Genomic DNA, 16,617 nt, shown 5'->3' on the forward strand with positions numbered 1-16,617 from the left:
ACAGATGATACAAAATAATATATTACAAGATCTGATTTAGACAAAACTCTCAAATGACAGCCTATAAATATGGATACAGGAAAGATGTATATCTTTGTACCGTGTTAGCCAGTGGATAGAAAAATATTCAGGATTGAGAGTCCTCAGTAGTTGATACCTTTTAATGGCTAACTGAAAAGATGGTAATACATTGCAAGCTTTCGAGACTACTCAGGTCTCTTCATCAGGCTACACTAATACAAAATCTGAAGTCACATATTTATGCACAATACAGCCTAGAAAAAATGCAATAGATAAGACAAGTGACGTGAAGCAGAACTATCAATATGGGAGAGGGAGAAACATAAATATAAACATTGGACCAGTTCATAGATAAGGAGTCTGGATGTTTTATGGTCCTCTGATTGGGGTCTAGTTCTGTGTTGCCCCGCAAGGTTTTAAAAGGAAATTCCTTAATTGATGTAAAAAGACATAAATCCATGCGACACATTCATTCCAGCACTGAGAGTGTCAAAGTTCGTCATAAATTTGTACTCCCAAACTCGTCTCTCTCTCTGAGATGTGAAGTTACCTTTCAATACCAGTAATTTCATATCCATGCTGCTGTGATCAGGGATACAGAAATGTTTTGCCACAGGTAGATCCATTCTTTTTTCTCTTATTGTGTGACGATGAGCATTCATCCTTGTTCTAAGCTTTTGCCCTGTCTCCCCCACATACAGACCCCCAGTTGGACATTTAGTACAAATAATTAAGTACACCACATTAGATGTAATGCAGGTGAAAGTACCTGGGATCGTGTAGTCCTGATGTGAGTTGGGGATCTTTATCTTGTCCGTGGTCATTATAAATGGACAGGTTTTACATTTTTTCTGGTTGCAAGGAAAGGTTCCTGCAGCTGTTGGAGAGGACAGGGAGCTTCTGACAATGATGCTTCTTAAATTTGGGGGCTGCCTAAAACACAGCAGTGGGGGGTCTGGAAAAATGGATTTTAATCGGGCATCTTTTTGTAGTAAAGGTTGTAATTTCCGTGCAGCTCCCCTTAGCACCTCCAGATTTGGGTTGTAGGTGACGACTAGAGGCACTCGGTTATTTTCTTCTTTAGCTTTGTAATGTAGCAGGTGATTCCTTGACAATCTGGTGGCTCTTGTAATTTGGTTTTCAATTGTTCTTGGATGGTAACCCTGATTCAAAAAGGTCTTTTTGAGGCGACCAAGGTGTTTGTCTCTATCCATGCGGTTGGAACATATACGATTGTATCTGATGGCTTGGCTATAGATAATAGAGTTCTTTATGTGTTTTGGATGGAAACTGTCCCATTTAAGGTATGTTGGATGGTCAATTGGCTTCTGATACAGGGATGTCTCTATTTCATTGTTTTTTAGCTTAATGATGGTGTCCAAAAAATTAATCTCGGTACTGGAGTAGTTGAGTGTTAAATTGATGGTGGGATGAAATTGATTAAACTGTTCGTGGAACGTCTTTAGCTGTTGCTCAGACTCCGTCCAGATGATTAAAATATCATCAATGAAGCGGTAGTAGGCCAGGGGCCTGATGGGGCATGAGGACAAAAAATCGCTTTCAAGCTTGGCCATGAAAAGATTTGCATTTTTATAAATATGGAGTAACTTTTCCTTGGAGTACTGGATTGTGCTTTCTCTCTGTTCTCAATTTAGAAAATATCCTGTATACATTGATACAATTCTCTGTGTGAGTGAGACATGTCCCTATGCACCACAACTTTACCATCAGTGTTGAAAATGTCAAACTGTGTAGAGAAACATCTTATCAATAAAGGGAATGGTCACATCTAATTGGAAATTTATTAATACAGTATATTACCAAGAGTAATAACAGAGGAACAACACAGTCCAGGGTTCTAAGAAAATAAGTACTGTACCAATATTTGTTATTTCACGATGAATGCACGTATGCTCTTCAATCAGCAATCAAAGCTTAAAGTAAATATTATTTGAAAAGTCGATTGAAAATTCTGCATGGCTGTCATTACAAAGGTCTCATCAAGTATTTTTTGATCCTACCTGAGAAGTGGAGAACAAGTCAGCAGAACAGAAGCAATGACATTTATGTTCAGTTACATTAGTGAATATTTACTGTGGCAGCTTTCTTGAACACTTCAGTGATTCCACTTGAAAATACCATATACCTATTACGATAAAAACGTCTGTGAAATAATTGCTGCAATATAGAGACAAATTGGATCTTTGCTGTAACTACATTATCTGTCTCTAATTAAAGAAAACATTCAGTATAGAAAAATATTCAGGATTGAGAGTCCTCAGTGGTTGATACCTTTTAATGGCTAACTGAAATGATGGTAAGAAATTGCAAGCTTTCGAGACTACTCAGGTCTTTTCATCAGGCATGTCTATTCATCAGCATGTCTATTTATCTTGCGGAGACCGAGCTTCTCCACAAGATAAATAGACATGCTGCGGTCTGGAAAGACGCGCTGCATGTGCGTATACGCAGGGATGCCGGAGGCGTACCTGCACGCATAGTGGAGATGGGATTTCACAAAATCCCCTCCACTAGACTGTACATCTGGCCGCTGCAGATTGGATGCTGCAGCTGTATGCAGTGTCCAATCTGCAGCAAATCCTGACCATGGAAACATACCCTTATAATTTTTAATGATTACTAGGTTTAGTAAAATTATGAAAATGATCGGAGATATGGATATCCTTACAAAACAAGAAGTTCATAAAATCATATAAGTTGTGCACTTTTAACGCATATGATGGAAAACATACAGTACGTATAACTCTACTTAATGTATAAACAGCAGGTTTTCTGTGTCTATAGACTTCAAATAATGGGACAACCTCTGTATCACATCTCCTCCTGGACCCACTCTTGCAACATCAACTTCTGTCTCCAAGTCCCACTGTGTTTATTCTGTTGTCGGAGCTGGTGATTGAGGAAATGTCAGGACAAGAGGTTCTGGGCAGCGCATGTTTGGTCCTAAAGGGACTAATGTGGCTTGGACATGTTGTGCCACCCAGTCTGGCAGTATAGGTGTGCGTGCTGTCCGGTGGGGTAATTAGCTTTCTAAGATGACCAGTTATAATTTACACTAGCTTTGGTTCAGTTTTGTTGCTTAGCTTCTTTTTTCCTATTTTATACTCACTCTAACTTTGTCCCATTTACTGATGATTCTTCTGCCTTATGATTTTGCCACTTATCATCCTTCCAGGTTCTGATCCAGCAAACTGACCATTCCAGCCAGCTCACTCCACCAGCCAGCGCTACTCTGAGGACCCAACCCAGTCCCCCTTGTGTAAGACCACATCCCTATACATGAAGGCTTTGTCTTCACTATCTTCTTTTAACTCTATTCAAAACCTCAGTTGACCATTCTACCATGGGGCAGAGCATGCCAACTCCCTCTCTCTTCTCCCTCAGGTGTCATTCACAGAGCGAAATACACTTGACCTCAGAGCCTATAAACTGCTAAATTGCATGAAAGTACATTGCAGGGCCATAGTGAAGCTACAGTGCCTGTAGAAAATGTGAAATTAATAAAACAGGTTTGCATCTTCACCAAATACAGCTTTTATGAGACATACAGTATATATACTGTATGTCTAAACTTTGCATGGGTTGCAAATAATCACACATCATCTGTATGATGATATCTCACTCAGTCATATCTAAGCCATCAAATTTCAGGATGTAGCATTAGTTACAGCGGATTGTACATAAGATACTTAATTAAATACCGGTGCCCGTCTGCCACATTGTTTTTAAAAGCTTAGCTATCTCTGTCACTATAGGTAACAAACAAATATAATATAATCACTGCAGATGTGCCACATGTTTCCACCTATGAAAATCCCTTACCAATTATACTATGTACACTTGAAATAATGGGGTGCGGCTTGTGCAAGCAATTTGTGTAAAGCTTAGTATACAAGTTAAATTGGTAGTGTGAGCCTTTGATAGAAATATATTGTCTGCGGAGCTTGCACCTACCACCACATGATTACTACAATTGAAGTAACAGAATCCAGCTGTCGTTGCATTGGCCCGATTCTTGGTCAGGCTACATTTTGTCTTTTCACCACCAGTCTATGTTGTGTAGTCAGTGTAATACAGCAAGGCCTCTGGGAAACCGAGTTAAAAGAGAAAACATATTAAATATGTGTGACTCATGGTACATATTCTAAGATCAGGTATCTTGGCACACAATATAATAGCATTGTGACTGTGAAGTTTTAGGACTTTGAAAAGACCTATTTCAGTTCTTGTCACAATTTAATTTTCCAAGTTAATTACCATTGATACATTGTAATAACAGCCTGGGATTTTTGGACTAATAATGACTTGTTTCTTGCAATGCATTGTCAGACTGATCAAGAATTCAAGAAAGATTTAGTAATTACTGTAATAACCTATCATTAGCACAGTATATAGATGGTCGTCTCTACAATGCCAGTCAATGGTGTGAGCCACACAGTAGAACTGTACCCACTAAATGACCCCCAACTGCTAATCAGGAAAAAACAAGAAAATCACCTTAGGTTGTTGGCTTTGGCACACTAATTGAAAGTACTGTACGTTTTCCATGGGACTCCTCTTGACTGAATGGAGTTGGCCTGACCTCGGAGCAGCTGAAGATTAAAAAAAGTTGATTTTTTTAGCGTTCAAATATCCATATGCACACAGCGTGGTATATTTGAATTTTACTTTTACTCTGCTACCCATCAATTCAATTAGTATGGTAATACTGCAGTATCCCTCTAAGTGACAGAACCATAAAGACCAACCTGTCTCCTCAATCTCTTAGGCCTATCCATGGCCAATGCTACAGTTGGTATGGAAAGTATTCAGACCCCTTTACATTTTTCACTCTTTGTTTCATTGCAGCCATTTGGTAAATTCAAAAAAGTTCATTTTTTTATCATTAATGTACACTCTGCACCACATCTTGACTGAAAAAAACAGAAATGTAGACATTTTTGCAAATTTATTAAAAAAAGAAAAACCGAAATATCACAAGGTCATAAGTGTTCAGACACTTTGCTCAGACACTCATATTTAAGTCACATGCTGTTCATTTCCTTCTGATCCTCCTTCAGATGGTTCTACTCCTTCATTGGAGTCCAGCTGTGTTTAATTAAACTGTTAGGACTTGATTTGTAAAGGCATACACCTGTCTATGTAAGACCTCACAGATCACAGTGCATGTCAGACCAAATGAGAATCATGAGGTCAAAAGGAAATGGCCAAGGAGCTCAGAGACAGAATTGTGGCAAGGCGCAGATCTGGCCAAGGTTACAAAAGAATTTCTGCAGTACTCAAGGTTCCTAAGAGCACAGTGGCCTCCATAATCCTTAAATGAAAGAAGTTTGGGACCACCAGAAGTCTTCGTAGACCTGGCCGTCCAGCCAAACTGAGCAATCGTGGGAGAAGAGCCTCGGTGAGAGATGTAAAGAAGGACCCCAAGATCACTGTGGCTGAGCTCTACAGATGCAGTAGGGAGATGTGAGAAAGTTCCACAAAGTCAACTATCACTGCAGCCCTCCACCAGTCAGGCCTTTATGGCAGACTGGCCCGATGGAAGCCTCTCCTCAGTTCAAGACATATGAAAGCCCGCATATGTTTGCTAAAAAACACACAAAGGACTCCCAGACTATGAGAAATAAGATTCTCTGGTCTGATGAGACAAAGATAGAACTTTTTGGTGATAATTCTAAGCAGTATGTGTGGAGAAAACCAGACACTGCTCATCAACTACCCAATATAATTCCAACAGTAAAACGTGGTGGCAGCATCATATTATGGGGGGTGTTTTTCAGCTGCAGTGACAAGACGACTGGTTGCAATTGAAGGAAACATGAATGCAACCAAGTACAGAGATACCCTGGATGAAAACCTCTTCCAGAGTGCTATGGACCTCAGACTTGGCCGAAGGTTCACCTTCCAACAAGACAATGACCCTAAGAGCACAGCTAAAATAACAAAGTAGTGGCTTCAGAATAACTCTGTTACTATTTTTCGACTGGCCCAGCCAGAGCCCTGTCCTAAAGGCAATTGAGCATCCCTGGAGAGACCTGAAAATGGCTGTCCACCAACATTCACCATCCAACCTGACGGCACTGAAGAGGATCTGCAAGGAATGATGGCAGAGGATCCCCAAATCAGGTGTGAAAAACTTGTTGCATCATTCCCAAGACGATTCATGGCTGTACTAGCTCAAAAGTGTGCTTCTACTCAATACTGAGCAAAGGGTCTGAATACTTATGACCATGGGATATTTAATTTTTTTAATAAATTTCTACATTTCTGTTTTTCCAGTCAAGATGGGGTGCAGAGTGTACATTTAATGAAAAAAATGAACTTTTTTGAATTTACCAAATGGCTGCAATGAAACAAAGCGTGAGAAATTTAAAGGGGTCTGAATACTTTCCATACCCACTGTATACTATCACTTGCCTTTCTGAAACTAGAAGATCAATGGCGTATAAACAGTCACCATTTGATCTATAAAAGGTCCAAACTTTGGGATGCCCAGCAGTCAGCAGAATGAAGAGGCTGCACATCTTTTGTTTATTAGTTACACAATCATACCACAATTGTGTCTGGTACTGCAGTTCATTAACATTCCCAAAATTCTGCTGATCTGTGGCTAAATATTGATGGCATATCCTTAGGATAAGCTATAAATATTTAATTCCTCACCAAAAAACTTTAAAGTGAACTTTTCACCATTTTTTTCATGTTGAACTGGATACACTACATAGTAGTGCCTGCAAACTGTAATAAACCATGTTTTTTTCTATTTCACCTATGTGACCAAGATTGAATCAAAGTATTTGGCACCTAATGAGTTAACTTTTGCTAAGTTCAAGGGGTTATCAGAGAGTTTTCACTGGAGGTGAGTACTTCTCCTTGTCTAATGTTTCTCAACTATAAGCAGCCAGCTACACTTATAGCAGCAAGTAAGAACACTCCTTCACCATACCTAAGATCAGGCCTCTCATTGTGAGATGTAATCACACTTATGTCTACTGTGCTCAGGAAACTTGTACTCTCTCTGTATTGAGATCAGGGCTGTCATGTCTCATACGGGAGTAATCTGCCTGTTTTTGACTACTCCTGTGTGAGATGTAATGACACTGACACCCTGCTTTGATCTCACTGCAAAGTGATTATAAGTTGCCCAGCATACATTTGTGTATTTGCAGTACAGCAGAAGTGACAGTGCAATGAAAAGTGAGCTGATAATAGAAAGCTTTTTTAATGTGACACAGCTAAACTCAGCTGTGCTGCCTCTAAAATCATAGAGACCTCATTTGAAGGGTGGTAGTCACCTGTGCTCTTCATACAGAACTTTCTAATCATGCAGGAGCTTAGGCTAGGAGATTAGGGTTGTCTGCCATACTTCTAACATGATGGGAAAATCGCACTAAGCTATTCTGGTGGCGGCCTGTTCTTTCCTGTGATTGTTGCTGCTTGTTTATGATTGGTGCACATCATATAGGGGGAAGATATTCACAGCCCCAAAGAAAACTATCTGATAACAGCCAAATACTTTGATTGCTAATATCTCTTACCAACTACTTTTACCACCTTCTCCAAACATTAGCTCTCATTTTTTCCACTGCATAAATATCATTTTGTTCACATAAGAGGTACTAATGTGTTAACTTCTCAGTTACATTTAAAATTACCTAGATGCAATACTATCCCTAAACTGTTCCCTTACCATTAAACCAATGATTTACTTCTTAAATTTTATCAAGTTTTGGGGTCACCTTGCCTCACTCATGGCTCTTTACTTCTAAGTTCTTGCTCATTCACCGCTTTGTATTATTCAAAGTGTATTCCAATGGAATGCCACTATCACGTGATTTCACTTGTTGAGAACCAACACACAGCAGAACTGGCAAATCTCCAACCTTAGACAGAAATGTGTGCCGATGTATGCAAAGCAAATCCACAACACAGTAATGTGACAATCTCACTGTAGGAACAATGTATTCACAGTGACACTTCTCATGCAGGCAATAAATCACAAGTACTGGATGTTCAGAGTTTGGCAAATGAACCCCTGAAGTTTCCCACTTCTTTCATGCTACAGTTTAGAAATCCCTTCTGATACCTCCTCTGCATCATAACAATATTTCATGTCTGTTTCTGGAAGGCTGACAGAATTTGGCAGCTGGGATAAACTGGCAGCTAGGCTGTGCCGAGGAAGATGTCATAGGCCCGTTAACCTGATCAGGAAGTGATTAGAAAGACGGAGATACTGTGCATTCTGAAAATCTTCACAATAAAAAGCAATCGCGAAACAAAACACAACAGGGGAAAATTGATTTGAACTAAGACAGCTGCAATTACTGAATAGACTCTTCGTTTTACAGAATATTTTCTCCTGATGACCTTTACATTTTGAATTTATTTTTCAATCAAACCTCCTGCCTTGCCGTGAATGCTTTTGTTCTTTACTCTGAATGATCATCTCACCCCCGCTGACTGTATCTTCACATTTTGGATATTTTTTTTATTGAGTCTTGCATACTTTGTGAGTTTGGTTATCATCGACTAATTAAGCCATCACAAATTCACAACCGACCTGGGCTTGTATGTTTCCTAATGCGGAGAATATGTGATAAATTGTCTGCGAGCGACTTATGTTGTTTAATGTCAGGCAATTAGTTCTGGGGCAGGAAAAATTTATGCCTCCTACTTACAGGTGTAAAGTTTTCAAAAGAGAGCCGAATTGCACTCGGCTGGAAAGAAGCCATAAATATCACTGAAATACTTGCCTTTGGGAGAATTCTTTGAGACAAGGGAGGAAAATGAAATGATAACATATATTATCCATCATAAATATACACACCTCATCGTAAAGCATATATACAGTGTAAATTCTAAACCTCAGGATGTCATGGGTGATACTTTATATGCAAAGTCTTTTTGTAACACAATGACAGGTCATAGACAATAGAAATACTGTATTTGTTAAGTAAAGCGGATTTTAATCGAGAGAATGTATAAAAGGCAATATAAAATGGTCCCAATTAGGTTAGGTTCACAATTATACATTTTTCTACATCGAGCTCCACTTTGGAAACCCCAACACAGCCATTCACTTGAATTAAGTCAATGGAGTCATTGCCTCTGTCTTGGCAGTATTTGTTTTCTTCAGACATGCACAAAAATGTGGATAACCATGAATAAAACTGTGAATGAAGCCAGACAATGCCCATAGTGACTCTATTGACTTTGTTCAAGTGAATGCCTTCTTTGGGGCTCTAGTCAGAAGACAGTTTTGTAGGAATTCAGGATGGAAAATCCAAGGTTGTGCTCAACGGAGAGCAATGTATAAGTAGGAGTACCCTTTTTGGTGTTTTACGGCAATAATATAACCCACCTTTAGAATTGGTGGGGAGAGGTCTAATTACTGAGAACATTGTTGATCACCAGAATGGGAAATTTAGTAAGGACTGCCAGAGACAGCAGAGTGCTGTACTTGTCAATTTCTGTCGGTCCCATAGAAAATGAGTGGAGCAGATGTACTTGTGCTTGACCACAGCGCCATTCAAATAGGAGACAGACGTCCACCATTTTAATGATCAATGGCACTCTAAGGCTATGTGCACACGCTGCGGATTAACCCGCGGATTTGTATCTGCAGATCCGCAGGTACAACCGCAGCTAAAATGACCTGCGGTTTTACCTGCGGATTGGCCAGCGGTTTTCCCCTACGGTTTGACACCTGGACAATGGAATAGGTGGCAAACCGCAGCGGAATCCGCAGAAAGAATTGATATGTCAATTCTTTCTGCGGATTCAAAACCGCAGCTTTTCCGCAGTTGAAAAACCGCAGCATGTGCACAGTGGACTGTAAATCCCATAGACTTACATTGTACTGTACATTGTCTGCAGAACTGCTGCGGATCCGCAGAGGCCAAACCCGCAGCGGATCCGCAGCAGAATCCGCAGCGTGTGCACATACCCTTAGAGGTCAGTCACCAAATGATCTACCACTTAGAATCTATTTTAAGGATAGCTTCTAACTTCTTAACAAGCAAACTCCTCTTAGCTAAGCTAAAGTAGTGCTGATTAAGTGCTACAGAAAAATTTACAAGAAGCCCTAAAAATGCATTAAAACAATACTGCCATTATAATAAACTTGCTCATTGATAGTGTATTTAATATGGTCTAGCTAGTGATGAGAATTATTTTTATTGAGCAAGGATCTCAAGATTTATGCACCAATAAGTTAGCCAGAGTGCATTGTACATTTATTTTAGCTCCTCCACTACTAACTTCAGCCTAATAATAAACTGTTGTAAAGAAAAAAAATTTGGACCACTAAAATCCATCTGAAGTTAAATTTCTCAATTCCACTTCCAGAATGATAGCTGAAAACTGTCAGGATGCTATGGTTCCTACTAATGTAATGGTTTGTCACCCTATAGAGAAAAGCCCTGACTGCATGTTTATCATTGTTGATGATTGTGTAATGCATGTCTCGTCAGTGCGAAGCGCGGCTTCCTTTCCCACTGTTTTTTGCATTCCACATTGGGCCGCTCGTACGACCTGAAACTCCTCAGTGACATCATTTTCCAAGGCCCATTTGGACACATTTCTGAAAACTAAGAATAATGTATTCAGTTGCTGTTTGCTACCATCCAGTGTCTTCTGTTATATTGATTTTTGCAAAATGCTGTCATTTCTGCAAACCATCTGACCTGCTGGTTAACTTTCCTCTTGTTAGTTGCTTGTTAACCTATCATTTGCTGTAGCATCACAAACTGTTATTATAAACTGTTCACATTGCCTCCCTCCACCAACATGATTGCTGCTTCAGACTTGCCCTTTTCTCTGCATTTGCCTTTCTTGTACTGTGACCACCAATGAATCCTACCTCTATTGCTTGTCTATCATCTAGCTTGTTGTCCAAGTTCTCGCTGTTCCATGTGCCTCCCAGCCTGCTATACCAGTGTCAAGAACCGTGAGTCCACTTGGTCCTGCTTCTTTGTGAATCAACCTCACCACGTGACCCTAACAGGTTGAAGCAGTCACTATGGCCATTTACATGGAGTCATTTTCCAATGATCCAATATGCTGGCCTGTCGTAATAACTTCTATATGTAATGCCATCAAACAGGGAACTGCAACTGAACCTTAGGTAAATAAATCTACAGAGAAGTGAACAATGACTTGTAATACCCAATTCTTCATAGTATTATAGCAGGGAATGTAATCCATTATAATGTAGTTGGATCTCCAGTACAGCATCCAGTTTTAGACTTATTTGCACTATTACATTTGCACTATTACTTATCTATTAAGGCCCCTTTACATTTAGCGATGCACCAGCGATCCCGACCACGATACAACCTGGTCAGGATCGCTGGTGCATCGCTAAATGGTCGCTAGTGAGCTGCCACACAGGAAGATCTCACTAGCGATGCAGCGATGCTCGGCGGCCATACTTACCTTTCAGACGAAGCGATGACCGCCGTCTTCCGCCAGCGTCCATAGCTCGCTCGTCGGCGCCAGCAGAAAGCCGGCGACGAGAAATGGACCAGGCTGATCTCGCGCGATCAGCGATAGCCAGCGGGGGAGCCGGTCGGAGGTAAGTATCACATGTAGCAATATCGCTATGTGTAAAGCCCCCTTTAGACTCTGTTCATACACTCAAAGTCCTTTTACTATTTTGTTTAAGGTTGTCTTGCCAAAAGGTCCATGGAAAGCCTGCCATTGGGCAGATTTTCAACATTTTTCTATGTATCTGCTGATAATGAAAGGTTTCACTATGTATATTATGAAAAATATATGTATATTTAGCAAGTCTTCTTCTTACATCCTTACAAAGCTCCTATAATCATCGCTTGGACTGGAGTAAAATTGAGAGATTCTATGAAATAAAAGGAGGAGAGGTCACAGACGACACATTGATGAGCCTTGGCAGAAACTGTGCCATCATATACAGGCGATTGTACAAATTTTCCCACGGGATTATCATATTTATGTCAGGAACAACACTGCACATTATACTCTGGAATGATATAATGTTTAATGAGACATACATAGCATAATAAGTTGCCTTCATAGCCATAAGGCCCGCACACTGTGGAGATGTCAACAAACTAATGATGCATGGTGTACATACCTTATGATGAAAGAAGAATCTCCATGTGATGATACATACAAACCTTTAATACAGCTAACCTCAAGATTCACGCAAAAGTTGCGGCCAAACCCATTAGTATAAACATAACGAAGGTCCCAGTGTCCTGTTGCACATTAGGATCAGCAGGACAACTTAATATGGTACTCTACATGTGAGGTAGTAAAGGAATCCAGTGTTCGAGCTACAAGCTACTAAATCTGTCCTGTATTTATGCACTGAGTTTCCACTGCATTTGAATGGCACAGTCTCCGGCACTATTTTTAATGTCAAAATACTTAAAACCTGGCATACCCAAATTAAAGTTAAAGGGAATCTGCCAACTCCCCAACACTTCTTGTACCACCATAACTTTATATAAGCCTATTCCTGAGTAATAAGAAGGTCCTTTATGTGCCATACACTTATTTCTAAGTCTGAAAAGCCATGTTCTAAATCTGATCAGGAACAGCTGAAATGTTCCCGAAATAGCCACGTGTGGAATCACCATCCACCAGTGGTTATTAACCAGTGAAATGCCGCTGTCAAATGCTGACAATGGCATATAACTGGCGCCTCGGCAATTGCGCCAGAAATACGGACACCTGCGTCACGTGATCGTGGGTCATCGGTGGGTCGGTATGACAAACTGAGGTCTCCTAGAGACCTCTATGGTTGTCAATGCTGGGTTGCTGTGAGCACCACCCCGTGGCCGGCACTCATAGCAAGTCTGTAATTCTACTACATAGAGGCAATCTGACCATCCCCTCTATGTAGCAGAGCCGATCGAGTTGTGGCAGCTTCTAGTCTCCCATGGAGTTTGGCAGTGGGTCAGTAATGGTGTGGGAGGCATTTCTTTGGAGGGCCTCACAGCCCTCCATGTGCTAGCCTGACTGCCATTAGGTATCGGGATGAGATCCTCAGACCCATTGTGAGACAATATGCAGGTGCTCTGGACCCTGGGTTCCTTCTGATGCATGGCAAGGCTAGGTCTCATGTGGCTGAAGTGTGTTAGCAGTTACTGCATAATGAAGCTGTGGGGAGGGTGACTTGATGGACAGACTTGACTGGAAGTAGGAGGGGATGATTTGTGCACTACAGACAGAGATTGGCAATGACAGAAAGGTAACAGCAGGGAAAGACAGAAAAGGGAGTGCAGTACCGAGATTTGACCACAAGATGGCAGGGAGGAGTGTAGTTCAGGACTTAACATCAGCTTACAGCTATAGAAACTGCTTAGTCATGGGGGGCGGGGAGATAGGAAACCAGGAGGGAAATTCCCAGTGAGAGAGGGGATAAATAGGACAGGTTGGGGTTCCAGAGGCTAGGCTTGTCCCGGGATGAGCACAAAAGAGGACTCAGGACAGAAGACGGAGAACGGTGAAGAGCTCGACCAGGGGACTGACAAGAGAAGACAGTCAGGGGGTGGCCCTGACAAAGTGGACCGCAGGACAGACGAGGCCCTGGGGGTACCGATTGGACGACGACCTCGGGCAGGTGAAGCGCTGGCGGTAGATTGGTCTAGGACAGCCCCAGCGAAAGATCAGCGAGGGACGTCATCATGACTGAAGGAAAGGTGAAGGTACCCGGGCCTGGAAACGGAGAGCTGTAAACGTGCTGCGGTGTATGGCTAAGGTCGTCATGAGGACGGCCAATAAACTCGGACCTGTTACAATTGGAATCTGCCTCTGTCTTGTCTTTGCATCGTCTGGTCCTGGTAAGCAGTGGACCACCCCCCAATCCGGGCCCCCACCACATTGGCATTGATGCTATGGACTGGCCTGCTGGTTTCTCAGACCAGAATCCAATCGAGCACATCTGGGACATTATGTCTCGTTCCATCCACCAACGTCACGTTGTACCAGACTGTCCAGTGTTATGAATGGGACACCAAGGAGGAGAGCACAATACGCTATGCCACCAGAACACCAAAGAGATTGGTCGCTCAGCGGATTGCTGAGGGGCAATACCCCGAAACAGCTGTCTGTGGATGGATACCATGTTTTGGCATAGGTGGTTTCCTTCATTGGAGACTGCCCTTCCCGTGGTTGTTCTTTCCCGGTGAAAGACCTGGCTAGTCATTGCTTGCGTTGAGAAACATGTGATGGTGTCTCCGCGGCTGTTGATTTACAAGTTCGTTCTGTAGAGCAGAAAGCTCAATTTTCCGGCATGTATTTCTGGAGCTGGGCCTCAGCCTCCTGCTCAATCTAGAGCTCTCGGAGAACTTTTTCCCACTCTCCTGCCAGGCAGTGTCACTTGTCCTCTCTCTGGAGAAGCTCCCGCTGATGCTTCTCATGGGCCTCTCTGATGCATGTGTTCTTCTCCTCCAAGTCGGCGGACAGTTCCCAGAGGACTTGTTCACTTTGTGTCTTCACTTTTCTTATTGAACTTAATTTTGAGTCCAAAGCTGCGATTTCCTCAGATTTCTGTTCTTTCAGACGCTTTAATTCGGCCTGTAAATCTGCCACTTTTTGCTTCTCACGAGAAAACTCTTTTGCGAGGTCCTGGAACTCCTGTGCTTTGTTGCAGCAGGTCAATTCCAGCTGAGACACATGTTCTGCATCCTCCTATCAAGCAGAGCGCAGCTTCTCCTCAGTGGTGCGGATAGTATAAAACAGCTTCAGCTTCTGCACTTCCTTCTCTCCGAGCTGAGCCCTGGCTGTTGAGAGATCGGACTCCAGGTGACGCATCTGATCCAGCTGCGCGGAGATGGCATCTTCCATACTCGACAACTTCAACCTTTCATTCACCAGCTGTTGATAGACCTCATCGGGCTCTTTCCACGGGCATATTTCCTTTGTCAGTTTGTCGATTTGATCCTCTCGCTGTCGGGTGGCAGTGGTCGACTCGGACAGCTTTTCCTACAGGCTCTGCTTTTTCTCGGAGTTCTTCTCCACCTGCGATTTTATCTGTTGGATCCCTACCACCACCCTGGGTCCCTTTTATGTTCCCCACTTCATCGACTACCTCAGTGCTGGGGTTTGTCAGTGGTAAAGTAACCTCCTTCTCAAGGACATTAACCTCATTTGCCCCTGTCTCTCCTTCACCCCTCTTATCAGAGGGTGTAGTCTGTCCTGCCTTTTTATGACCGCTGTGTCCCCGGCGACGAGGGGAAGACTTGCCATCTGTACCAGAGTCCACCTTACCACACTCTTTTCCCCTTGCGTCACAGTCTGCATGGGAGTCACCACTACTCACCCTGTCACCCTAGAACAACAAGTTCCCACTTAAACAGGTATCGACCCCATTTCCTGGAGCTACTCTGTTTTTAACAGTCACACTGTTGATCACCTCTGCTAAATCCCAGATTTGGTCAGACCAAAACTTTTCCCCAGTCACCCCTAACTCTGAGAAATCGACCTTAGGGGGTGCGACCTCCTCCTTTTTATGCAACACACCATCAAGAACCCCTACCGTCCACTGCGGTGTGGCTCCCATAGGGTCATTCCGGCTCCCCTCTGAGCAATCAGACATTCCCCTTTCCTCCCACAAGTCCCAAAACCAGGACAACAGGGACATCATGGCTGAAAATAATAGTGGGCATCTCAATTATTACCCTTGACACCGGATAGTCCCTAGCGACCCCATGGATGCAGTGGTCTTCCATCTTCCTTCCGTGAATCAGACAGGGAGTGTGGAACTCACCAGGGTCACCGGGCTCCCTGAGTCCAGAAGTTCAGCCATGCCCTCCCCATTGACCTCCACAGAACACCTCTGTGACGTCTTCAGATGGATAACTGAAACAGGATGTCAGATATGCACTGAAAAAACACTGTTCCCTGCAACAGTTCTCTGGCGCATTCCCTGCCTCCCCTTTTTGGGCTACCACCCTATTTGGGTCACCATCCCCTTTTGCGACTCCCCCCTCTTTCTTGGCAACCATCCATGTATGGTTTACCGCCCCCTTTTGGGACTCCACCCCCTTTCGGTCAACCATCCCTCCTTGGTGTGCATGCCGTGGACTCTCCATGCCCTCTCAGGCCCCTCACCTCCTGTGTATGGCAGTCTATCCACCCCAGCAGTTCCTTCACAGTGAGGCTCCGCACTGCTCTGCAAGGCTCTGTCTGGCTCTGTAAGGCTCTGCACAACGAGGCTCCGCACGGCTCTGCCAGACTCTGTGCGGCTCTGCACCTCTCTGCACGGCTCTCATCTCTCCGCACGGCCCTGCACAGCTCCACACCTCAATCCACGACTCTGCACAGCTCCACTCTGCAGACTTCGTGGACCTGCCTGCTATGATTGGGTCACCGAGGAGGAAAGCAAGACCAAGCTAAGCCACAGAAAACCAGAGAGGTTGGTAACTAAGTGGATTGCAGACCCCTGATCCTATCCACACAACTAGCAGTAGCCGTGGAGCGTACCTACGATGATTCTAGATGCCTCAATACAGCCAGAGAACTAAATAAGCCTAAAGCAAGAAAGGGGAAATCTAAACTGCCCCAGAGCAGACCCCAAAGGAATAGATA

The 16,617-nt window shown here is 42.9% G+C and overlaps 1 protein-coding gene across 1 annotated transcript in view; it reads right to left on the reverse strand.

Moving 5' to 3' along the window:
* Positions 1–420: 420 nt before the first annotated feature.
* The window catches only part of LOC141053223 (uncharacterized), a 69,818-nt gene continuing 53,621 nt past the window's right edge, over positions 421–16,617 (reverse strand). The window contains exons 2-3 of the mRNA XM_073550620.1: positions 4,540–4,634; positions 421–4,127 (exon numbers count right to left, since the gene is read on the reverse strand). Of these exons, the coding sequence (XP_073406721.1) occupies positions 453–1,595 (1,143 nt within the window). The 5' untranslated portion in view covers positions 1,596–4,127; positions 4,540–4,634 and the 3' untranslated portion in view covers positions 421–452. The remainder of the gene's footprint in view (positions 4,128–4,539; positions 4,635–16,617) is intronic.

Source organism: Dendrobates tinctorius, unplaced genomic scaffold (genome assembly GCF_039654945.1).
Source record: "Dendrobates tinctorius isolate UK_male_01 unplaced genomic scaffold, ASM3965494v1 ptg000165l, whole genome shotgun sequence".
Taxonomy (NCBI): Eukaryota; Metazoa; Chordata; class Amphibia; order Anura; family Dendrobatidae; genus Dendrobates; species Dendrobates tinctorius.